The 27,569-nt window shown below is 31.2% G+C and overlaps 1 protein-coding gene and 3 long non-coding RNA genes across 4 annotated transcripts; 2 read left to right on the top strand and 2 right to left on the bottom strand.

Annotated features, from left to right (window-relative positions):
• Positions 1-221: 221 nt before the first annotated feature.
• On the bottom strand, positions 222-17,952 carry LOC138188662 (uncharacterized). Its single transcript, XM_069130647.1, has 3 exons — positions 17,858-17,952; positions 1,419-1,871; positions 222-805 (listed from the first exon to the last, which is right to left on the bottom strand). The coding sequence occupies exons 1-3, from the start codon at positions 17,870-17,872 to the stop codon at positions 710-712; spliced, it is 564 nt and encodes a 187-aa protein (XP_068986748.1). The 5' UTR covers positions 17,873-17,952; the 3' UTR covers positions 222-709.
• Positions 11,546-14,663, top strand: LOC138188653 (uncharacterized). The gene is made up of 3 exons (XR_011175597.1): positions 11,546-13,485; positions 13,587-13,707; positions 13,808-14,663. It is a non-coding gene; the product is annotated as an uncharacterized LOC138188653 (long non-coding RNA).
• On the top strand, positions 17,918-26,278 carry LOC138188663 (uncharacterized). The gene is made up of 3 exons (XR_011175605.1): positions 17,918-20,499; positions 25,923-26,006; positions 26,148-26,278. It is a non-coding gene; the product is annotated as an uncharacterized LOC138188663 (long non-coding RNA).
• LOC138188664 (uncharacterized) lies at positions 23,479-24,042 on the bottom strand. The gene is made up of 3 exons (XR_011175606.1): positions 23,904-24,042; positions 23,634-23,821; positions 23,479-23,537 (listed from the first exon to the last, which is right to left on the bottom strand). It is a non-coding gene; the product is annotated as an uncharacterized LOC138188664 (long non-coding RNA).
• Positions 26,279-27,569: the final 1,291 nt, after the last annotated feature.

Genomic DNA, 27,569 nt, shown 5'->3' with positions numbered 1-27,569 from the left:
TCATTGTTTGTTATCCTTTTGTATTCTGTTCCAAATAAATTTGCATTAAATTAAATTTTTGTATCTTCTTTAGTTTCTGATCTACTTTTATTGAATTGTGTATATTAATCGAAAAAGAAAATTCATATTACAGTAGCTTTAAAGGGGAAATAAATGTAAAACTAATGAAGTGAAACTTTTTACAAAAGTACAAATAGTTTTATTAAAATATACATATGTATTAGTTACAATAATTTTCATTGTGTATCTTGTATTAATCAGAAATTTCCAAATTTGTTAACTTTCTATATGTGATAATCCTTTGTGAATAGTGCTCTAAAATAATGTTGAAATTTGCAGTAAAGATATTTCTGATTCTGTATAACTTTCTTTCTGATTCATTTGATAATAATTTGAAATTAATAGAGATAAAAGTAATATATATAATAAATTAACACAAGTATTATGCATGAATTTTCATCTCAACTTATGGTTAATGATATTAACATTACAAAGTGTCTTTAGTATACTATCATTGACAGAGATAAATAGTATCTCAGTCTAATCATAAAAGTCACAAAACTTTGTAATAGTAATCACATTACTTACAGATTGATTTTCTCAATATCTCATAGATGATGAGTATTGTTATTGACTAAAATCTCTATAATTCACGAGATTCACGTGTTTTGAGTATTTGATTCAGAGCATTCTTATGGAATAGGATTATTTAATAAGGACCACCAGGGCTTGATGGTGGAGCGCCATAGTTATCTGAAGGAGGTGATTGCGGTGGGGGTCCATATTCTGCATTTTGTTGTTCCTTCTGTAACATAAGAAAAGTACAGCCTTTTCAACTTGTTTTAAGAAATTCCTGTATTTGTGATAAATAAGTGCTTCATTGACTTTTAACAGTCATTTTTTAAATTTATCTAACATCTAATTATTATTTGCTTACTTATAGTGGATATTTTCTAATCCCAGATAAAATCATTTCTAAATAATTTTTCTCAATAATAAAATATTACATGTCAAATGTAATTAAATATGATAGGATATAGTAATGGTAAAATTGATTTTGAAAAAGCGGTTCTTTAAAGTAGTGTTAATTTTTTTACATACATATCTTTATATGTATTTATGTACACCGCAAATTTGTGACTCTGTGTATACACATTATAAAGGTAACCACAAATTCAGTTCATAAAGTATGTAATATAATATTGTTTAATATTCATTCATTAGTAATGATTATGTCAATCAGTATTAAGTAGATATCTTAATTAGATTCTTTAAATGCAGTTATTATAATAAATATTTATAATATTCACAATTATATTTATTTAGTGTCTCATTTTTGCTTGACGTCCAATCATTCGAATGTGTTTACAATCATCAGCATAATTTTGCTTTAAATGTTTAAACTTTGTGTACTTTACCTGTGTCTTATATCGAATGAAATAGACTTCTGGTTTGCTGGGCTGCGTTGGTGCTTGAGTCGGGAGAACAACTTCTGGAGCCTCTTCCGGCTTTTTCACCAGTACGTAGATCAAAGTCTTTTCTTCATCTTGAGGCGGTAATGGTGGTAGAGCTGGTGCTGTTGGTGTTGGTGGAGTAGGTGCTTTTATAAACACAATCTTGTAATGTTTCTGTGGTGGTGCTGCGGGTGGTATGTATTTTGGTGGTTTGTATTCTGGCGCTTCCGGAGGTGGTACATGAACGTAAACGTGTTTATGGACGACAGGTTGTTGTTGGGGTGGCCCATAGCGGTCTGGTGGACCATAACTACCGCTTGAGAGACTAGCACCGCTCGATGGAGGAAAGTACGAGCTAGGTGGTTCCGGTGCTGGTTTCGAGTATACTGTCGTAGAAGCTACCAATAGTAGCGTGGTCTGAAAGAATTTTTAATATCTCGAAGTTATTATAATGAAATTGAAGGATAAGGAGAAAAAACGAGGAATGTCCATTTTTCGCGATTTTCCATTTTGTAACATATTTTATTTGTGACAATTGGAATTGCAGAACTATCAAATCGCAATGATTATAATGTTCAAAATGATTCTTTTTTATGATGTCTAAATAAGGTACAAACTTCATTTTATGAACAATACGGTTAAATTCATTGAATATTGTTTCTTTTCTATTAGACTAAAATATTAAAGTTTCATTTTTTCGATAAAGCTGTTTTGTATCATCTTGATTTATAATTAAAGAAGAAGAAAAGTGATAAAAGTGGGTATTTGACATATGTCGTCCACACATAATAAACATGAAATTATATAGTAATTCCGTTTAGTAATCACTTTGTTAATTATTCTATAGCTAAATTTATATCATATCGCGACATTCATATATGTAGAAAGCATTTTCATCAAGTTAAAAATTGATTAGTATCGCCTATTTCTATTTCCTAATTTTGTGACCTTTCCATTTTATCTAGTTATGAAATGCATAATATTAATAATAAGTCTGTGCTGAATTTAAAGTTTTAAATTACTCGGATTCAGAAGCCTACTTACGATTTAGGCATATTTTTTATATCCATAGTGAATATCGTATCATATTTTGTGATAAAAAAAAGTTTTGATTTCAAGTTCTAATTCATTAGCTTTACATATAAATTAGTTAATAATTTCGATTCATTAAATCCAATAAATGTGTTTAAAGTAAATCTAATGCTAATAAACGTAGAAGTCAGTAGTTGCAAATAACCACAATTAGCTTAATGGATTTGGCTAAAGGGGACAGTTACATAGTATCAGCTGTAGACGTTTAATTCACATTTAATTACACTTTACTTTTAGGGAAACAGTAGAAAAGCATTGACATCATTTTAAACCTGTTTTAGATGCACTGTTCACTGATTACGATAATTACAATAGATTCTTATTCTTCCGTAGTTAGAATTCATCTTGACGTCTACTACAATGTAATAAGAAAAAAGTATGATCGTACTTAAGAAATCCAAGGTGAGCTTGGTTTCTTCACGAAAACAAATTATTTTCGAAATTTTTTATTATAGACATTTATTGTAAACACGATACTGCTCAATTTCGGTTAAAAAATTTTTTGTTACATAGTTGTAAATGTGTCGTGTCAGATGGACCACCCTGTATTTATCGAAACAATGTCAAAAATAGAATATTAATGAATTTATACTGAGTTATTGAAGTCAAATGTAAGGTCTTTTAAATTTTACTTTTACACCTAAAATATTTTACTTTTACTTTTTGAAGAGATTGAAATTCTTAATTGAATTAAGTAATAACATTCTTTCAACGAGTATCAGACAAGAATGACAAGAATAACAAGACATGATAAAATAATTCATTTTCATGTAAAAAAGTGTAAATCTTAAAACATATGTAACCTCTCATATCTATCGACTGCTAGTAAATTTGAATAAACAGACATATTAAGTTCGAAGTTAATATTATGCAGGAATTTGATTTACGTTTCCAGAATATATTACAGAGTTATCTAGAATTAATTCAATATTCCGAATTAATTCTTTCACGCCAAAAATTAAATTAAACATGAATTCTAATAAATGAAAATAAATTCAGTAGCGAAGATGATCAAACATATTAGCCAGTATCAGATAGTGACAAAGTAAAGGATTTATGATTTAATTTTTTTTAGAAATTAAGTAATTTGTCTTTATTAAGTATTGATATTAACCGTTGAAAAGAAACAGATTTTCTTAAGGAAAAGGGAGAAGAAAGAGAACAAAGATGGCGTAATTAAAGTGTCATACTAATTATTTCCAGTGCAGTGACTATATTTCAAAAAATAAGTGGTGCCTTTTACTTTTACTCTTGCATCCCGGCTTTTCCTTTTCGAATTTCCTCGCTCTGTTTATTTTTTCTTTATGCGGGAGAATCTGCCGCATTGTTTCTTAAAAGTCGTATAATTATCTCCTTATTGGCTGATTACGAAACTAGTAGTTAATTGAATAGTAGATTAATTGGTAGTAGACTTCATTGATTTCGTGAAAGTTTCTTCAATGGAATTCCCATGATTAAAATGTCAACATAAACGAGTATCATTAAATTAGAAAAATAATATGTTTCGGATAACGAAGTCAGCCAATTATCATATAAATAATACGTGATTTTTTGTTTGAATCTTTTAATTAACTGAACCGCTTTCCATCACTTTATTTATTTCATCTCGACTGCTATGTTTTGAGTAGTAAGTTTATAGAAACAATTGCAGGAAGCTTTTCCGCCCTGCCACCAGAGATCTACGCTGCCGTGTTGATTTAGATAAACGTTTCTGGTCAAGAGTCAAGAGGTTTTGAGAAAAATGACTACCGAAATATAAATTGTTATATTTTCAGTCTCAATACAGAAACGGCTTCCTTATTTAATATGCATGTAGATAAGCTATTTTCGCACTATCTGGTAGCAATGACGTTGCAGATATGTGACTTAACCTTTCCACTTAACCTACTGTAGTGCGATACGTCAAACTTTCCCACTAGTGTTCCCACTCTAAGCACTTCCTACAAGCACAACTTCTAAACGACTAATCAACGGTTAATCAACGAGTCTAGCAGCGGACCCAGGACGAAACTCTCTTTTTTTCTCATCATTGTCCCTACATCTCTCTCGCCCTTTCTTCAATCCCCACACAATAAAAACGTTTTATTTAGCTTAAACTCATTATTCTTTATCATTGTTCTTTTGATTAAATATTTAGATCAGATGTTTATCAGAGATTATCTACAAAAGAAAAGATTTTGTCTTATTGTTAAATCGAATATTTCGTTAAATTTTTATATTAAACTTTTGTCATCCTTTTTTGATCATGAACATTTAAACATTTAAATATTGTTTTGACTATGCAATTCGTTTTATAAAATGAAATATTATTAATTTGTAACTTTCATTATACGATCTTGTACAAGATTTTATTATATAAAAAGAATGTTGTTTAATCAAGTGATCACAAATGATATAAAATGTATCTATGTACATAGTGTACAAAGTGTGTCTCATTTAATCGATCCACGTAAATATGTATCTTCTAAATTATACTTCATTCCAAAATGTTCACAATGTATAATATATGTCATTCTACAATTATGTAAAATATTACGTACAGCACATAATATATCATATATAAACATTTGTCAAAACATAATTAACTTATTGATCGTCATAGTGGTCATTGGTCAACCCACGTTTTTTACCAAATTTCTTAGAATGATTAAAATAAGATAAATTTGTGAATGACTTAGACTGTTAGAAAAATTGCGTAAATATAATATAATATTTCGTTTTATAGCATCTATACTTTACTTAATATTTCAGTTTATCTAGCATTAAGGAGTAAACACTGAACAATATTACAAGTGTAGTTAAATATTTTGATATTATAGTATATTAGTATTATAGTTTAAGTTCACGCATATGCATATTATGTCATCATTATATATACTATATTTACGTCTAATGTATATTGTAATAAATAAATGTATTTAGAATTTATGTAGAATATCCGTCGCTAAGATAAGAAAAAGTATATTTAAATAAACCAGTTCACTGTGTTAAAAGACCTTCTTGTAACAGACATAAAGTCTGGTGTACAATAAAATATTATTATTATCCATATATTCATCAGTACGGGTATTATGTATGCACGTATATGGGCATGATGCCAAGTCTCTCTATATTGACCGATTTAATGGTAGAAATGAGTGTGTTATATTTGTAGCTATTAAAAGAACTGATTTTTGTATGCATGTATGGATGTTTATGTTCAGGCCTAATTCTTGTATATTTTTACGAACACTGTTGCCGTTGGGGTTGCTAATTTTTATTAGGTATGTCATTCTGTTCTTTTTACCTATTAGTGTCGTTATTTGTTATTGTATAATTTATCTGTATTGTTCTATGCCAATATATCTTTACGTCATCGTTCTCTAATACTGTTTATAGTCTGTATGTATAGTATGATTACTTTTCTATTGTAAATTTGTATTTATGTATGATTTTGTGAATGATTCCTGTTGCTTGCTTATGTCTGTTTGTATATAATGTGTCGCATTTCATAGTTTCTGTTATTTGCTGTATTTATCATCTTCGATTTCTTCTTTCAATATGTATTCTCTGTGATTCCTGGTAACTTAGTAACTAGCTGTCATTTGCTACATTTATTATCTTCTATTCCTTCTTCCAATATGTATTTTCTGTAATTCCTGGTAACTTAATAACTTGGTCCCAGATGGCTATCATAAATCCTGCAATTGCTGGTTACAAATCTCCTTCTTCGAGCCATGGATATGTCAACTCCGCGTTTATATTATCTTATTCCGCGATTTTTATACGTTTTCTATGTAATGGTTTCGTTTTATATCTTTCTATTGTTTGGTCTGGTATTTCTGGTTATTCCGGTGCATATATTTAGCATATTTGTATTTAGATTTAACCGTGTATATTGTGTATCTGCTTGTGTGATTGCTATGTTTATATCTGTCCCTCTTTGAAAAGATGCTGCGAGTGTTTTTATCTGTTTATTATTATTATTATTTTAGTCTATTGTATTGTACCGCGATTTTAGTTTATTTCCTCCCACGATAAAGTGTATCAAAATTCCTGTGACAGAATCTCTTTCATAAAGAAAGAACAAAGCAGATATAGCTAATGATGAGGAAATGATAGAACTGAAGATAAGGAATATTTTAACGGTTAACGTGATCATCGCATCGGTGTTGGCAGGAACAATACAGGAATAGTTACGTTGGCGAGAAAGATAACGAAACGGTCGTTGAGCACCAACACCGGCCGAGCAGCGAACAGTGAAATTTCCTCGAAGATGTGGGAACATACTGTTAGTTGTTGACAATCCAGCAGCGCCAAGATCGCACGTGGGTGTCGGTTTACGTAGTTTCTTCGAATTTCGTTCCGTACGACAGGAAAGGAAGAGCAGTTGCATAAGCGTAACAATTTAACGTGGTAGAAAATTGATTGCGAAACGGCCACGACTGCTCTTTCGCTGCGTTTCTAGTATGTATGCGGTTACAATGGCTCACGGAAGTATTCGAACACTCATGATAGAATTTTTTGATGAATATATTAATTGCAGTAAAGAATACAGATCGTACTTACTCTGGAACAAATTGCATTAATTATACTTGCATTACAGTTAGCACAAAGTGCATACTACAAAGGTCGGAACAAAATTTATGCTATGTGTTAGTGAGGTTAAGCAGGTAAACGGAATTCATAGAAATTTATGTACGAAAGTGCTTTGCTGAAGAGTCATGAGGGTTCAAAAATTTCCGGAATGGTTTTCCTTGAGACTCGTTATGCAGAATCGTAGATAGTATTATTTATGGGCTCATGCTAAACAGTTGATTTATGAAAATGTGATAGAGACAGAAAACCAGCTTTGGGAATACATTCAAAATGCATTTACCATTATTTTCACGACAGCAGCATAAATTTTTACTAACGCCTATATAACTCTTCAATAAAGCATTTTCTAACATAAATTTATATGAACTTTCTTTATTTACTTGACCTATTACCACGTAGTATAAATTTTAAAATTAAAAAAAATAAAATAAAAATCTTTTATAATGTAGATATTATGACACTATCGGTTATAACTACTTGGTCGTACCTACTTTTTACATTTATTGGAAAAATCTAGCAGCATTTGTTTTATTTAGCCTTACATTATAAGGCACATATGATATAAGTAACAGTTTTATAATGAAATAACTAGAAAATAAAAGTTGTGATGACCATTCAATTTATAGTAAATATCAGTAGCAGTCCGAATAAAAGTATAGCCTCATGAAATTATTCAGATATTTATCACAGTATTTTTTAATAAATTTATTTATTATACGAAATTTTTTAAAAATTCGTTACTGTAATGAGATACGATCTTCTTCATTATATATTATAATAGTAAAATTTGAAATCAATGCAAAAATGTATATAGAAATTACAAGACACTTATATCAAACATACGCCTTGAACAATTAGTATGCTACATGATAGCAGTCTTAAACATGTAGTTAGTACTAAAGATGGTTTTACTACCGGTTGTACTATTATGGCTCATTAATATATATAGGAAGTAATTAACTGTTCAAATACTTTGTTGGTTTTTGCGAATTCTATTCTGCCAATAAATATCTTGTAAGTCATATGTAAATTGTCAGATCCGTTTCTAATTTCACTAATATAATCACGAAAGTCATATCTCGTTACAGCGTTAGAGACGGCTATTGTGGCTGATTATGGCGAATAATTTACTGTTTAGGTACTTTGCTGATCTTTGCAAAGTGTACGTTCCCAATAAAAATTGGGTCAGTGCATAAGTTCGTGCCCGATCCAATGGATGTCAGTAGATTATTTGCCTGCAAGTCACATCTGTTACTGTATGTGCGAACTTCATGGAGAACAAAAGAGGGACATTCGATCGCTATTTCAGCAGCAGACTTTTATGTTTCGATAGCTTTTACATCGTAAAGCAAAAATTTTGAAAATGAGCGAAGGAAAGATTCGTTTCCTTCATGTCATGCCATGCGTCATGTCATGCTCTACGAATTCCAGGAAGGTGTAACAGCGGAAATTGTCGTAAAAAATATTCAGGACGTTTTCCAAGACCATGCATCACTTCTTTGTACAATAAAAAAGTTTCTCTGAAATTTCTTCAGTCGAAGTTGGATTATTTTCTGATAAATTGAGCAGAACGTCATCGTTTATCATTTTCCGCAATTTGTAGAGCATAACACGATGTAACTGAATCTTTTCTCCGTTCATTTTCAACATCTTTTTCTTACAATGTAAAAACTGTCAGAGAACAAATGTCTGTTGTTGAAATAAGACTTGAATATCGCTATTTTTATCCGCTATGAAGTTCGAGCATGCAGCAACAGATGTGACTTGCACACAAATAATTTAGTGACATCTGTTGGAATTGGGCACGAACTTTTGCACTAACCCAATATCTTGTATCCCTATGTCAATTTTTAGATCCATTTTAAAATTCACCAGTATAATTATGATAGTCGTGTCTCGTTATAGTGCTAATGAGATATCAAAATGTTTTGTATAATACAGTGGGATCTGGGGATAAATATTGCAAGCAATTTTCTGCTTATGTTTTTTAGTATTACATGTACCTCTTGCAATTTCATATCCTCCCTATTACCCTAGTACAAAGCTAATATTCTACGTATTAATAATGTGTATGTAAATATATTATAAACGCATGTACAACAACTTCGAAGAAGTAATGTATTATATCGAGCGTTGAAGGAAAAGAAAATACATTTCAAAGGTTAAAAAAAGGTGTGAAAGTGTTACAAAAATTACAAGAGTCTACGACGTTCAAAGATCTATGATTGATATCAAGAAACAAAAACAGAGAAAAATTTTACTGGAATTAAAAAATAAACATCTAGACTTTATTACACGTGAGTAATGTTATACGATGTTTCGATAAATCAGCAATGCAGTATGTTAGTTTCTAGATGTATATTATGCGAAAAGTTCTAAAATCTGGATAAAAAGGGTTTCTAATTTTAAGTCCCAATGCTAAGTACTGAAAAAAAGAAAATTATAATGAAAGTGACGATGAAAACCTGCCCTATTTTGAAATGTTCATAGCATTAGAAACATAGAATGTAATTTAATGAAGCCCAACAAAGGAATACATTGGTAATAGTGAGCAATTTGGTCAGTATCTTTGATTTTTTTAAACTTCAATATGTTAAAAAGGACTATTTAAATAAGTAAAATATCACAAAGGAGTATCGTGAACAATTATAAGTACTTTTAATTTTACTGTAAAACTATACCTAAATCTAATCTCAATCTCATTCTGGTATATGACTGCTATTAAGTGAAAGGTGTTAAATAGTAAATAGGTAAAAAAGAAATTTAATTCAATATTTATTAATAAAATAGTCGAATAATGAAAGCGTTACAAAATATATAACAAACGAAATTAAAAAAATTCAACATGTGGTTTACGTTAGGGTTAGGGTTAGGTTCAGCTGTAATGGATGAATCGTGAAAAAAAATTAACGAAATTTAATGCGGTTTATATTAGATTGAGATTAGATTTAGTTAGTGTTAAAGTGAAATTAAAAATATTTACAATTCTTCGTGTCACCTTTTTCCTGATATTTTGATTGTTTAAATAGTGTACTTTTTAAGCTTGTTTTTTTTGTATATTCTTTTATTATTATTATTACTTATTTATTTATTTTCTCCATCTGTACCTTATAATTTTTGGATAAATGTCATAGAACGTTAAGCTTACGAATCTCAAACCTTTAACTTAAAACCTGAAATTTATATTTTCAAAACCTGGCTACATAAGTTATAGTTACAACAATATCGTATTCTTTGTAATTGTTCTTGTAATTATTCTTTTTAAGATATATGATAATGTGTCGGTGCTCGATATTTCATTTTTGATTTGAAGTCTTTCTATATTGAAGATGGTTCAGGGTATTTCTGTTCTCAATTTTGAAGATGCTTCAGAACCATGACTAATGAAACGAGACGATAAAAACAAGACAGACAAATATTGATTAGTTGTCATGAAAGGTAGATTGCTTTGTAATAGTTAAAAAAATGTTATAGTTAAAAAAAGGACGCGTGTTTTACTATTCGGATTCCTTCATTCGAATAATCATCTCTTTCCCAATTAATTCGGCTACTACAAATTCTGCTATATACAGAATGTCCTGTTTAACTCGAAATGTTCAAATATCTGCAATAATACGAATGATACGACAAATTTATTAGACAACAGTTGTATGATCTCGAGAAAGACATATTGTAATTTTATCTATTTGATCTTGTAACGACCTTGAAATATCATGTAAAGATAGTATTAAATTTGTAAATTAATTTTTTTTTGTTGAAAATGACAACGTGAACGTGCTCGCCATCCATATGCAGATGCGATAGTTATAAGAAATAGTAACTAGAGGATGATCCTAGTTACAATCGATAGATTTAATCGATAGGCTTAAGATGCCTTTTTGTTTTTATCCCTAGTTTTTGTAAGCGCGTGCAATAAAGGTTTTTTTGGCTCAGAACGGTGTGATAGATTTATTCATTCAATAAAATAATAACTATTCTGATCTTACCTCTGAGTATAGAAATAACAATATTTTTATTATATATTTGTTATATATGCTTGTTGCTGGCATTCGGAAGTTTTCAAAACATTACAAACCTGTGTCTTCTGCATCATCCACCATCGAGATATAAACTTTAAAATTCGATATGCCGTCAGCATTAGTGTTACCTAATATATACCATGGGAACACATAAAGATGTTTTTCATAATGCTACACTACTTACATTACATTGCCGACACATGATTTCGCAGTTTTCTAATGTTTCCAAAACGGTCAGTCAGTTGCGAGTGACTTGTGATTGCAATCACTTGTAGGTTAATTCTTTGCGTTGTTCTGTGGAATTTTGAAGTGTACGTTTTGACAATGGATGGTACAAAAGTATTTCTAGTAATATTTCTGTTACATATATAGTATTTATATTGTAGTATTTCGGCAACGTCTGAATGCCAGCTATAAGAGTATGAACTAAAAAATAGAAGTATTACGGAGGTTACAAATTTTAATGTCACTATTGCAAGATGTTTTAAGGTGATCGCAAAATCAAATGTATAAAAACACAATATGTTCCCTTTGACGTCAAATGATTTTTGCCTGAAACATTTTTTCGCATCATTCGTAGTTATCGAGATATTTGACCGTTTCCAGTTAAACAGGACATACTGTATATATGAAAAATTTCTCAAATACTTTCGTGAACCACTGTACGTAGGTGCTTGCTTACGACAGATTGATCACGTTGGTACGTGGTCACATGCACGCGGAATACGCGATCAACTTTCATCGTGAAAACAATTCGGCTACTTTCGAACGGCGGACCAACTGCATCGTTGTACATTTTCGCTCTCCTTATTCGTACGTTCGGATGCTTAACATTGCATTGATGAGCTTTTTCTTCCGTGAACGTTTTATTGATCGGAACGAATTGGAAGATTAATCGTCCGTAAAGATGCATCGTCGTTAGCAATACAACCGTGAAACGAAGTAATTACTTTAACGATACAGACTCTGTATTTGAGAGCAAATTTATTTGTTTCTTTCCTTTTATCATTTTCAATGAAGCAAAGGGTCTAAACATTTTTATTTCATTACATTTTTTTAGTATAATAAAATACAGCTTTTAGTTTTTTACACACATTATAACTGTTATAAGACGAATTTAAAAAGTTATAGTATAAGAGATAATATCTTTGATTTAAAAATTTTGGTCATGGATTTATCATAAGCGATACAAATTTTTTTGTTCATCAGTAATCATCATCGACGACAGAAATTTAATTTTGGTTAGTAGTAACTAATATAAGTGGCCGGAATTTCTTTTGATTACTTTCCCAAGAAATGTTTAAAATAACCGTTATTTTGGATCTCTGGTATTTTATCGATATTTTTCTTTTATTATCCCACTGGTTTATAGTTACATTGATATGTGTTAAAAGATTAATAAGATTCAAACTAGTGTGTTTATTTTTTGCAAAAGTGGAGGGAATGAAAAATTTATATATGCTTTAATGTGAACTTTTTATTTATAAGCAATCTTTAATTTAAATTACAAATTATTCGTTTGTTTTAATTAATTGAAACTTCGTTAATAAATGGAATTGCATAATCATTTATTTTGAAAGTGCTGTAAGTTCATTTTCTGTAATTTGTAGTATGTCCAAATAGTCGAGACACTAATGATCAAAAACAAATAATATTGAAATTAATCAACAGTACTTTGTGTTTCCTGCTCTTATCTATAAACATATATAGATTGAAGCATAAAACATAAATTTTAAATAATTAAAATTTAATGAACTGTACAATTTTGAAAGTGTCTTTGAGTCTATTTATGACACTGAAGGAAGATACTGGTCGAATTAATTTTAAAAAAAGCTAAGTAGATCTTATAAGAATTTTTCAATTGATGGAAACGCCGCATCAATATCTCTAAACAAAGGAAGATGAACTTAGACCACTTTCAAAGTAAATGGTCCAATTTGTCGATTAAAAGAGACATCTATATTTCTATTTATGCTATACTGCCAGTGTAAACATCATATATGCTCATATGTTCATAGTAAGGCTCATAACCTCAAAAATTTTTGTAACATAATAAACTAAATAAAATAAGTTATAAAGTATACATTTTTTTTTCCTTCATCGTTAAGACGGGAGAAAAATTTCGTTTCTGTAGTAAAATGCATGTGAAGTGTACGATTCTGGCCAGATCTCTGCTTTAAAATCAAGTGAAATCGTAAAATGTTGATGCATCGACGCCCACGAAAGAAACACGGCCACACTCGTTATGGAATTTAAGTATGAAATTTACTTCTCGGTATCTTTTGTCGGAGACAGCTCGAACGAAGTAAATTAAAGAGAAGGAAAAGAGAAAATTTCACATGGTATTATATACGGTATTATATGGTATTATATGGTATATACGGTATTATATTATATGGTATTATATACAAATAAAATTAACAAAATCCTCTGTTTTTAACAGTACGTATTTATTTTAATAATTTGCGATGTTATCGATGTTGCATTATTTTACGCGATATTTTAATAAACGATAAATTAAAAAGTATTATATATATACTATTCAGGTTGTATATGAATTAAATGTACGTATCTCAAAATTAATTTTTTTTAAACTAAGACTTTTACAAGTAAAATTTATTATTTATTTTTAGCTTGTTTCCTTAAAATCAATATTATTTCTAGAATTGCGCTAGATAGGTCAGTATATGCTATACATTTAACTACGAACCAGAAGGATTTGGCAGTCGTATCAAGTCTCTCGTTCGCGTTGATGATATTTAATTAATGTGTCAGTCAGTAATGCTTCGATCGAACACATCCTAAAAGACTGCCCAACATATAGCGAACTCAGATTAAAAATATATACACGGTACAAATAAAAACAGAACGCAAATTATGAAAGCGAGACTGAAGATGATGTAAAGAGACTGCACTACTAATTAGAGTAATTTGCCTAGAGTACTAAGAGATAGCGTACCTTCATTTAGAGTAATGCGATATTAATTACTAGTAAGAAGGATAATACAAATCTAACACTATATCAAAGAAATATTGATATTTTTATGTTTAATTACATATTTTTGTAATATTATTAATTTTTTACCTATATTCGTATTCCGATTATTATCTAAGCTTGTAGTGAGCGAAAGGTTGACGCAAGAATGATAATAATAAATAATAAAAAATAATGATAATAATAATTTCATATATTGAATATATCAAATATCTTTCATTTTTATGAGATTTTAATAATTATGATTGTCCTTTTTTACGTATTATAATATTACATTACATATATAGCGTAAATGGGAACCTATAACATATAATTATAGACTAAAATGGGTAAAAACGTTTTACAATTGATACGGTTACTTTAATATAAGTTTCTTCTAAAGCATTCTAATTCTCAGCAGATTTGGAGCGGAAAATGAGGCTGGCTGCTGAGTGTTAATCGCGAATTATCATAACTGGGATATTTTTTGCTCGGTTTCTTTTGACTCTATAAAACTACTGTGAAATAATTTTTGTTTTTTGGAATATGCTTACTTATGTATCTACTCATATATTTTTATAACAATGTCTGCTTTACTTTACTTTCTTGCTTATATTTGGAACCGGCTTATCACCTAAGCTTGTAATGGGCAGAAACCTAACACAATAATGATAATAATAATAATACATAATAATAAATAAAAATAAATAAAAATTTTTGTTTTCTTAGTCCACAGTATTTGTATTTCATATTTGTATAAGTTCAAAAAAGAAAGATTTTAGATTAAACGAAAATGCTGCACTTTTCTGTGTAAAATAGAGGATTTAAAAATTTTGAGTACATATTAAAATATGTAATACTCCGAGTAAATAATCGAATAACTATTTTTACAATATTTTATTTTTTACATTTTGCTTTACTATTTATCCCATTTTATCTTTGTAAATTGTATTCTTGTATTTTTTTTGGAACTGTTAATCATTTAATTTAATACAAAGTTTTATGCGTATAGTTTGTTGTACTTGACTAAGTGTACGTCCTGTTTTTGACTGTTCCTTTCTGTTTTAGATCACTTGGTTGAAGTTCCTTCATTATATATAATGATTCCAAATATAAATATCGAAAAATTGTTTAATTTCAAATGCTTTGTTGATAAATTTCATTTTTACAACGTTTTGATACAATTTGTTCAGTTAAGTGAAATGAATTTATTGAACCGCAGCTTCCTTTTCATCTAATTTTTTTATTATTTCTTAGATATTTCGAGACAGCTTTTAGCGCACAAACTTGTCAGTTGTGATCTCACTTTTGGAATAGAATTCAAATTGCATGGATCGAGATAGTATACTTTAGTTGCAAATTGCAAACAAATTATAGACGGTCCTAAAGCGAAGTCATAACATGTAAGGGTAGCCAACAGGTTCCACAGGAGATCAAATTACACGAAGACCAGTCGTGAAGAACAGATCGCTGATTGCGGAAAAATGAGCATCAACGTGTTGTTAAAAATATTATCTACTTTAGCTACTAACAGACATCATAACCGTTACAAGGCAAATTAAAAAGTTATGGTATAAAAGTAATTATAGATCTCTGTAATTTAAAACTTTTGGTTACGAATAACCATTATAAATGATTAAAATATTTTTGATTAGCGGTAAACATTATCGATGATGGGAATTTTATTTTGATTATGGATAACTATTATCGACGACGGAAATTTAATTTTGCTTACCAATAACCAATATAGATGAGCGAAATATTTTCTAGTTACCAGTAACCATTATCGATGGACCGAATTTTATTTTAGGTGTCGATAACCATTATCGACGGCAGAAGTATACTTTCGTTACACTGGACTATTGTCAATTGTTGTTAATATTACTGATGATTTGTACATATTTATTGACAACCTGAAAAAGATTAATTATAAAACTTATGTATTTTATTATGCCAAGAAACGGTATGAAAATAATATGTGGAACAAAGAATAACATACAATAAAGTATTGTATTACAATATATTTATCCTATTCTTTGTTTCATATATTTTCATATCGTTCTCTTTGCTTAATAACATATATGAGTTTTATAATTAAGCTTTTTTATGTTGTCAATGAATACTAATTATCAGTAATAATGTAACAATTGACAATAGTCGAATGTAAGTAGAAAATTTTTGTTGTCGATATTGGTTAGCGGTAATAAAAAAAAATTGTCACCATCGATAATAGTTATCAATAACCAAAACAAAATTCAGGTCATCGATAATAGTTATTGGTAATCTAAAAAAATCTGGTCATTTATATTGATTGCTTGTAATCAAAATTAAATTCCATTATCGATAATGGCTGTTCGTAATCAGGACAATGGAAAATTAAGGTTTTTTTAAGCATTTCATTGTTTCAGAAATTTCTTTGAGATTTATTGATGACTAGCTTCTTAAATTTAATTAAAATTAAAATTAATTTTTACTCAATGACGTTTCTTCAAAAAATGTTGCTAAGATAACTGTTATTTTCAATTACTGGTTAGTATGCATTGCTAAATAAGAATCAAGAAATTATCCGAATTCGAACTTTCACTGTATCCATTGTACATATATTTCTCGGATATCGATACGATAAGACTTTTATGACGATTATGAAAGAAATTCTGAAACATTTCGAAAAAATACTCGGAAGCGCTTTGGGGAATTGAAACTTGCACGAGTAAATTTTAGTTTTATCTTTGGAATCATATTCTTCCAGGGGAAAATATTTAGAAAGAGAGAAGAAAAACATTTCTAATCGAAACTGGAGTACTATTGGAGTGACTATTAGTCAGATATTATAATTTTGTTTATCATTATATATGTACATACAATACAGGGTATCTCATTTTAATCGATCCACGCGAATATCTGTTAAACTATACACTGTCCGAAAAGGTGTTTCAAATAAAACTTACTTTATTTTTAGAGGGATATCTTGCGATGATCGCAAAACTTGTTTAGGCAGACGCGCTTTCGAGATTTCAAGGTGACCTCTATTTTTTTTAAATGGAACTATACATTTTTCTATGCACCATTCGATGCATTTTTTAATTCTCTACAAAATGATATCAAGGAACTTGTATTGAACAATGATTAGTTTAAAAGATATTTCAACTTTAATCTTTTAAAACTTACCGTATGAAAGACAAGAAAAGATGGCAGCGCTTTATGTTTACGTTCTCCTCGTCTGACATGCACTCAGTCCACGAAATTAAGATCGAAATATTTTTTAAACTTGGCACTTTCAGATACAAGTACCCTAATACTATTTTGTAGAGAATCGAAAATTGTGTAATTCACATTAAAGAAAGAAAAAGAGAAAACAAAGAGCACCTTGAGATCTCAAAAACGCCTGCATTTAGACAAATCTAGACATCATAACAAGACATCCCCCTTGAAGTGAAACAAGTTTTATTTGGAACACTTCTTCGAATAGCGTTTGGCCGACATTTTCTTGGCTCGATTGAAACAACATTTCAAAGAATTTTTCACTAGATCTGTTAAGAGTGTAATAACACAATTGCAATTGTTTCACAGTTCTCATAAACTTTACCCCCCCCCTTTTTCTTTAGCCAATATTTTTGCGTAAACGGTCGACGTGCAGAAAAGACGTGGCATCGTGAAAGTCGGAAATTCGGAAAATTGGAAAAATCGGTAGAGGCGACAAAGTTAAAGAACTGACACGACGAAGGAATCGAACAACTCACCAGATAGATCAACATCGTTGTATTTCGCGGCGATCGAAGAGGGTACGAGGACGAAAGGTAGATGTCGCAAAGGAGAACGTCTTTCACCGACGATCTTTCACTGTTGTGCCGGCTGGATCGACACATTCGGACTTTTATACGAGCTGGAAGAGGGGAAAAGGAACATCCTCGGTCCTCTTCCTTCGCTCATTCGATCATCGATCGGGCGATCTTCGTTCAGGTGACTACGTAACCCTGATCTTATTACGGATTAACGACATCCCTGGTTTTCGTCTTGGCCCGTCTAGAATGGTTTACGGAGGCGAAATTTACACCGGGAAATTTTTCGCCATTCAAACCGGTGTGATCGGAAGCGCGAACAAAGGATCTTCTTTAATTTACCGTGTATTTTATTTTAATTAATTTAATAGAAACGCTTTCGCGTGATCGTTATCCAGCCGCGTCGAGGTTCTAGAGAATCGATCGACGATACGTCCATTAATTTCATTTTTCAACGGTATTTTTCAGCCGCTCTGCTTCTTTGTTTATCGAGTGTAAATGTGAGAATAAAATTTTGTAGATTTCTTTCACACGCGTCACGCATGTTCGTAAGCCAATTGTAGCTAATATATTCGATAAACCTTTCTTCTTGACAAGGTTTTTTTATATAGCAATTCGAGCAAAAATATCCTCGCGTATCCTTATAACGGCATTAAAAGAAACGAAAGCACAGATCATATTACTATTACGTAGTGACGTATGTTTCCTTTAGATGGCAGGATGAAAACAAGAGTCGACATAAATTAGGTTATGGCAAATTTGCGTTTCTACCACAGTCGGTTACCAAAACGATAACAGCTCAATGATTGTCGTTGCATCCAATTTCGACACACGTGCCTAGTTCATGAATACTTGAGATAAAAAGATTTTAGTTTCCATCATGTATAAACCTGTGATTTCGAGAACGTTGAATATCGAACGAAAGAGGGAAGAGTTACGGCGTAAAGTGGTTGTGTATAATTTTGCGGAACGAAAGAGGAAAAAAGTGACGGTGCAAAACGGTTGGGTACAATTTTGGCAGCGAGCCTCATCGTCACGCTGCACTGGAAGAAAGTCTGAATGAAGGTGCAACAAGAGGGCGACGTAGCGCGGTGTTTAAACGCCTCGTGAAACGATATTGCATGAAGGAGACTTCGTATCGCAACGGATCATTCGGAGATTACAAGAAATCAAAGCCCGGTTACATCAAAGCCCGTTATTGAGTAAGCATCGCTGCTGTAAGGATGTGGTGAATCAAATTGCGCCGCTTTGCGCCGTTGATACAAAGATTTCGAGGATCCCGTGAGTCACGTGGGACGCGCTGGTCGACTCTCGGATCGTCGAATTGACGATTCGGATCTGGCGAGGTTATGGGAGAACGTCCTTGATATCGGCCTAAATTCCTGTGGACGCATTCAGGCATTTTCTCCGTAACGTAATTCCAGAGGCAAGTAGAGGCAAGCAGAGGAGACGGGCAAAACTGAAGACGAGCGAAAGTGTGCTCGGTATGGTGGCCCTCACGGTGAAAGTCAAACTAATTACGAGACGAGCACGGGCACGTAAGCTGCCCGGAGAGTTAGCGTTGCAAAACAATCCTCTTCGCTACGAATATTAACCCGGAACACCTGCCGCTTTCCACTGCCCGCACCAAATTCCTTCTCATTCTCAAGCCTCCTCTTCGTTCGTGATACTCTTCACTGGCTCAATCTTTATCTTCGCCCGGCTCGCCGTTCTCTTTCCCTCGTCCGTTAAATCATTCGGTTCTTTCGCCTTGACCATACCCGGACCAAATGGAACTTATCGAATTTACAGGTAAAACCTTGCGTCGTAGATTTGTTTCTTTAAGACTATGAATTCGTGTATATAGTAGCTCTCTCTTATCTGGTCTCACCTTGGCAAGAAAATACATTCCGTGTTACGTAGTTCATTAGTAGTTCACAGTCAATATATGGGAAGACTGTAATCTTTATATTCAGTTTTGAAATATATACATACGTATCAGGCAGCCTAACAGTTATAGCCAAAGTGACTAAAAGTTGAACTATGAGAGTTAATAGATAAGTTTAACCGATTTTGGTTATGATTAACCGTTATAAAAATCGAAATCTTTTTAGTTGCCGATAACCACAATAGACAAGAGAATTTCATTTTGGTTGTCGATAACCATTTTCGGGCAGAAAATTTTTACCGATAACCGTAATAGATAAGAGAATTTTACTTTAATTACCGATAACCATTTTCCAGGAGAAAAATTTCTTTTGATTACCGATAAGCATAATAGGTAAGAGAATTTTATTTTGGTTGTCGATAACTGCTACATATGAGAGAATTTTTTTTGTTATTGATAATCATTATCCGTGGCAGAATTTCTTTTTTGATCATGAATAACCATTATTTGTAACAAAATGTGTTTTGGTACCTGACACGTGCATACAAAAATATGGGTAGATGAACTATAGAGCGAGATAGAAATTGTAAAATAATTTTGTGTCTATGAAATTATATATGTTTTCTCGTAGAACTATGCATAAAAAGTTGGAGAAGAAGAATTGCCTGTCTTATTAAATATTAGGATTATATGGGAAATAAGAAATATATCCCATTTTGTACAAGAGATCATAAAAGTAGGAAAATTAATGCTAGTTAAATCATAATAAAAATTAAGTTACTATATTGCAGTGTGTATGTGCATATATTGGGTATATATATGAATATATGTTGATGTATGTATGATATATAATATATGTATTATATACCAGTAACCTTCTTTGTAATAGGCTGTGAGCCTGAAATACAAGTAAATATACTTTAGTATATTCTAAAAAGGGTACTTTACTATATGTACCAATTATTTCTCACATTGCTCATTGTTTATTTAAACAATTTTGTGATTTATATATTTTTTTAATATTAAATGTACCAAGAAATTAATTTGAATTAAAAGAGAGAGTAAAAATTATCCATTCTTTTGTACATGTAAATATTTAGTAAACTAGCAAAATGTTATATTTACACGAATTTTTTAAATTAACGAATTATGTAAATATCTGACATAATCCATTTAAGTATTTAGATATTTGACTAGAAGTTTAGTACAGTAAAGAAATAGGTTAAAACCAACGAGAGGTTTTAGATGAAATATTTAATACTCCGTACATCGATCCGTATATTTTAATTTACAATCAGTATCATTAGACTGCGGATGCATTTTTGGAAAATTTGTATGTGCAAAAATGTACAGAATGCAAATACGTAATATGCAGAAATATACGAGATATTTAAAGATACTTATCATCATAGTTATAGGACAACACAAATCTCTGTTTAGGTTCTGCCTTTTTAGTTGTGTTCATAAAAATATGAACTTGCACAAGAGCCTGCAGTCTAGTTATCATATATCGGAAATAACAAGCGTTAAACTAAATATTAAGCCAACTAGAGGTTATGCCAAGATTTGCCGAAGTAATTTCATAGGAATAATGAAGTTAGATTTGCTCGAATGTTCGATTTAGTATGGCGATATTATTGATTGCATATTAATAAACTTATTTTCAAAATTTGTTTTATTCGAACAAATTTACGAACTACAAAATCACGTATAATACAAAATGTCGTAACGTATTCAAGTAATTTAAGATTACGAAAATACGTTAAATCGATTAATCCATTAATTGGTTAGTGAAATTAAATGATTTTCATCATATTGGTTTGTTCATTGAAGGGGGACAAATGTAACGTCTACACTCTTTACGTATATACACATACACAAATATTAAAACTTCGAACTGGTACGATAATCGTCTCGTCTTTTGCAATTTCTATTATTTTTGAAATTTTAATCTTCAATTAATATTCAATTAATATAAGTAAGAGTTTAGGTCAAATTACCCAATTTTTAAATATTTTCTTTCTTCAGGGTCGTGAATAGCTTGACACCACTTTTAAAACTACTGGACCATGTGATTTAACAAATTTCATTTATTTAAACTTCACGCTTCATGCTTTGACCCACTTTTCTTTATAAATAAGGGCAGGAAAGACAAAACACTGTTGTTTAATTCCAATACCATTTGTATTTCATTACCGGTGGCTGTTTGGGCAGACTACGAAATGGACTTGCGGCACTTTCAAAATAAATTATTGATTATGCAATTTTATTTATTAACTAAATTTCAATCGATAGAAATAAACGAATATTTTGCGATTTAAATTATAAATTATTTATAAACGAAAAGTTCGCATTGAAGAATAAATTTCTCGTTTAATCAATTCTTTCAAAAAATTGACTTGCGCCACTTTCAAAATAAACGGTCCATTTACCGGGTGATCCATTTAACTTCATCATCTGGAACATTTCGTTTGTTGTCGATAATATTAAAAAATGTTTCAGATAGAAGTTGAATAGTTTCGAGGGGGGCATCATTTGACATGATTAGTTTTTCTGTAATACTTAGAGGACATATGAAAGTCACCGATTCTTTTTTTATATTATTATTGCGCTTGCGTTACGGTTTTCTATTTGCAAAGGAGTGAAAATAGATTAGCGCATCGATGCAAATGCACGTATAAATAGAAACATCGAAGAAGGCAATGCGCTAGTTACGGTAGAGGGGAAAGCGTTAGTATGCTGATTATGCCAAGTATTTTAACGCCATTCACAGCACGTCGAAGAATAGTGATTACTTCATGTTTGGTTATTTAACTGTTTAGCACGTATCTGTGATTTGTTCGTTTAATATCTCATTTGTTATCACTGTAAAATGTTCAAATATTTCTTATGTAACGAAGATATAACATATATAACTACGATGTAATAAAATTTTGTAATGGAATAATATTAAATGGAATTATATTAAACAAATTATTGAAAATTTTACTAATTTTCCTTCAAAACATACGAAAGGAATTTCTATGTAGTTTACTCAAACAATGCTCAAATATCGTTACAAGTATAAATAAATGGGATAATTTTCAGTTAGGTTAGGTTCGGTTAGGTTGAATATTTTTTTGTCTTTATTGGTTTGCTTATAGAATTACAACATTTCGTTTCTATAGACGTACCACCCGTGATACTCGCTGCAATATAAAAGAAATTAGTAAAATAAATAAATAAATATATACTTCACATATATAATCTATATAATCTCATATATATGAATGAATATGTATATACACAACCATATATGCAAACCTACGTATACATTCAGCTATAATTCAAACGTACATCCGTAACCTAAATACACACATGATATTAGCTACCCTAATTAATCAAACCTAACCTCTATCTTATCTCTATTTTATTACCTTAACCTTATCTTAATCGATATTTTAATCCTACTCAATCCGCAATTAATATATCACTGATCAACCATGCTACTTGGATAATGAATATTTTGATCACCCGTTGCTTTACAAGTTTCTAGTAATAATTTTCAATATCCAAAGATTCGATTTTCAACGTAATATGTGGAGTTACTCGCATAACTGATCAAACAGCCTCTAAAACGGAATAACTTTCTTAATATCGTAACAAACTACTCAACCTTTTTTTGAGGAAATTAGATGACTAGTTTACTAGATGACTAGTTTACTAGATGAAATCTAATATTTTTGTTTTGTTTTTGAACACGTACTTGAGAATGTTGAATCGTTGTACCACACTCTACATAAGAGGAAAGAATAATAGAAAATTTATTTAGTTGGGAGTTTCTATCGTAGTTAGTTGGTTAATTGTTGATTTGGAAAGGGTTCATGTTACTTAACCCAATGCTTCCTCGTTGGCAAATGGCAGAAGAATTCGATTACTTCATTCTCCATTAAACTGGTTACCTAATATTATTGGTCCACAAATTGATAGGGATAAAGAATGTTCACAAGGAAGCCTTTGCTTTTGTGTTATATAACTTCGTAAGTGTAGCTTCGGTTTCCTTGAACGACGAAAATGATCTGTTTGAAAACGATACGGATAATCTTCACGACGATACTGAACGCTCTATACGGATGTTGTGAAAGAATCATAGATTATTACCAGATTTAGAATGAAAACCAGAAGCTTCATTGTTGATGTTCATGCAATGTATCTGTGCAAGGATCCTGCCCAATACAAAGAAGCATTAGCAATGTCGCTAAGAAAAATTGTAGAACAGGAACACATGTAAATAGCAACCAAGGCTTAATGTTAATAGTTGTCCCTAAATGTTCATTAGTTTTCGCAAAAGATTATTTAACAAGTAAAAAGAGTCTCCGTTGCACGGAGTCATCCCCACTATGGAGAGGAATTCCCTCTGGCGCCTCCAGAAGCTCGATGACCCGCCGCGATCGAGTAATGTGACATGACAAATATTGCTGAAACAATGTAACTAAGTACTAATTTAAAAGCGACAGTTATCTTATTTGATTTTAAAATTTTTATGATTTTTGAAAATTTAAACTTTTACCAACATACTTGTGAGATCTTTTAGGTTAAAATGAGTAGGCAAATATACTCCATATTATATGGTGTTTGGTGTCATTTCAATCAGAAGGATATAAGAAACATGTCGGTAAAAGTTTTATTGACAACAAATCAAAAACAAGGAAGGTTGATTTTTGAGTTAAAGGTCTTACCTTATCGCGGGTATTTAATATTTGTCGATCGTTTCGTTACTCGCATTGTTATTTTCTACGTTCAGTTTCTGACTTTTTCGATGTTCATACGTCTCAGTATCGAAAAATGCAATCGTTTCTACATCTTCGTTATTGTAATATTTGGCACCAGATTTTTGTGTAATTATCGAATGTTTCTTGTATTGTAACTTTCTTGTATGTAAACGCAACAATCATTGCTTAATACTTACTTAATAATAATATTACTTAATAATAATAAAATAATTCAATTAAGATACACTCACGGTAGGACCATTTTAGCATTTTGATGATATCATTAGATATACAATAAAACAATTACGTTTTACAATTACATTTTCCTTACTAAACATCTGTTACCAACTACAGAGGTAGTGACGAGCAATATTACTCAATCCGAGATCGGTAATCGATAAGGCAACAATGCAACAATAAAACTTATGTTATTGGCCCTCTTTTTATGAAACTTTCATCAACATGTCCGTGATATTTTTGTAATTAAAATTACACGAAACACGACACCATTGTAGGCGATTTTTAATTATATTTGCCATAAAAAGTTGATAGATATATTAAATTTCCGTAAAAAATTTCGTTTTTCCTTTAAAATGAAATTTTTGCTATCAATATTATAACATAATTTCCTATATTTTTAAAAATAATTTCTTTTAGTAGAGAGTCCTAATTGCCTATTTTCTAAATTTTCGCTGAAAGATTTTGTATCGTCGTTTCATCTTTTATATCGTTCTGTTTATTCGTTATTCTTTCGCTAGATACCAAACGAGAAGTTTCGTCTGATGTCAATATAATGTGAAATGTTTATCTCAATATAGTTCTCTTAATTTTAACAAGATCAAGATTCATAGAATTAATAAATTTGTGTCAGTAATGAAAATAAGATGGATAAAGAGCGTGGCTAATTGCACCACTCAATTACGTGGTTACACAAATTAGTCGTTACGTCTTCATGTTCTTACATACTGTCCATAGACGATTGGAATTTCTGTTTTTGTCATTCTTGTAAACGAACATGCATGTAAAATAAATACCAGAGATGGATACATTCTGTCAGAAATATTATTCACTGTTCGCTATCTAGTGAATTATTGGGACAAAAGTAAATTCAATGTTAAATCTAAAACACTATTGTGTAAGGAAAATATATTAAGATTATTGTGTCATTCTACTGATCCATTATCGTTTTAAAGAGAATATTCTCTTTTCTTCTCTAGAAAAAATATAGTAAACGATTAATTTTTCTTCCTTTGACAACTTACAATTAGTTTAATTATTCGCGATTTTGTTATTCTTGTACGTGTCTATTGGATGGAAAAGTAGATATAAACCTTCTCGTAGTACAATTAGATAGGTTCATGTAAAATGGAAATTAATAGGTTCTTGTCTATGTTATTGTGCATTGTAGGTTCTTGTATGTGCTAGCGTCTGCAACCTTCAGTACTTGGCCGCATGGTGCAGCACTAGTTCGCGAACAACCAGAACCATAAGCGTGAGCAACCCCCATTTTTCTCTACTGTTACGATTGTTACTGTTACCATTGCTATTACCAGAGTGTATACTTCCTCCCTGACGATAGTAATAGCAATAGCAAAAGGTATACACATCTAGGTGTTTACCTTTTTGGCTTCAGGGGTATTCAATCAGACCTGCCAACAGTTCATAGCGAAAGGCAAATAAGCTCTTGGAGCTCTTTGGAAACCATTCATAAAGAAAGAAATATATAACTGGGAAGCAAAAATGAAAATCTTCGATGTAACAGTATATAAAGATTTATCGTTGGATACACAACTGACATAGAAACAACGGTATTCCATACTCCACTTGCTGAGATTCGAAACAGGGAGAACAAATGTGGGAATCATATAGAGGGCGTTGCGGTAGAGAATTAAATTACTGAAAATGAAGGGCACAAGGTTTCGAGGAGAAGTTGCGACAGACTAGACTGATACGAAGGACAAAAGAAACAAGGACCTACAGTCATACAAACATGAAGACTGTATCTAGTTACAACTGCCAACACACATAAGGAACATAGCGCAGCTTAGACTAGCTCGGAGGGAAGAAATCCAACAGATCAATTTTTACTATTTTGCAAAGATGTCTTCAGATTATTGTAATATAAATAAATGCAATGGAAAATAAGTGAGAAACTCATCTTTTTTAGTAAGTTAATGTTAAGGATGTTTAGAATATAATAGGAAATAAAATAAATTTCTGTACCTACCGAGCCAGAGTGGCAGTAGGTGACTATTATTATTATTGTTTTCCTATTTGGTCTAATACTTAAGGTCACATTATTTATTATTATAAGGTAAGAATAAGACAATATTTTAGTTTTGGTTACAATATGTGTAATGGATTATAAATATTTTTCGCAAATTGTAAATTGCGAAAAATATTTTTTTTTTTTTTTTGGTAAATTGACTCAGCAATTTACCAAAGCTATGGGGCTTGTAGAAAATAGCGATCAAAGGGGAGTGTTGAGAAATGTTAAGTTGGTATGATCGTTGGTTGCTACAAGCTAAGTTGGTACGACTTCTAACGACGCTCTTTTGTCTTAGAAGTCGACCACGTTGTTCTATTGACTTGGAGATTCCTGTGTGGTAAGATGTGTTATAAGACTGAATTATTAGACTGAAATATATTGGAGATAACGAATCTAAGTGAATCGTTAGTTTATAAACCCAAAACCTTATTAAATAACACTTTTAACATAAGTATTCCCTATGCCTCGCATTACTACTACATCAGTCGTTCGTTGGCCAGACGATTTGGAGACTGTAGATTCTTTAATTAATGAGCATTCGGCTCCGGAATCGAAATAAAATGGGAACGACTCACCCAGATGACTTGAACTACCAGCTGGAGACTCCACCACGCAGGAGTCGACTCGACGTTCGTTCTTGAGGCCGGGTTTTCTGACCTGCAGTAGCAGACAATCAGCTGTGATACGGTCCTCCGCACGACACTTGAAGCAAACCACCTTGGACGATGTAGCTGGTCGGCTTCTTTTCTGGCGTCGTGTATCCTTCTGCTGTTCGCTACGCATCCT

This window comes from Bombus flavifrons, chromosome 17, assembly GCF_040668555.2.
Source record: "Bombus flavifrons isolate JBK064 chromosome 17, iyBomFlav1_principal, whole genome shotgun sequence".
Taxonomy (NCBI): Eukaryota; Metazoa; Arthropoda; class Insecta; order Hymenoptera; family Apidae; genus Bombus; species Bombus flavifrons.
The sequence above is the reverse complement of the archived record's forward strand: the minus strand, read 5'-3'. Positions and strand labels throughout refer to the sequence as shown.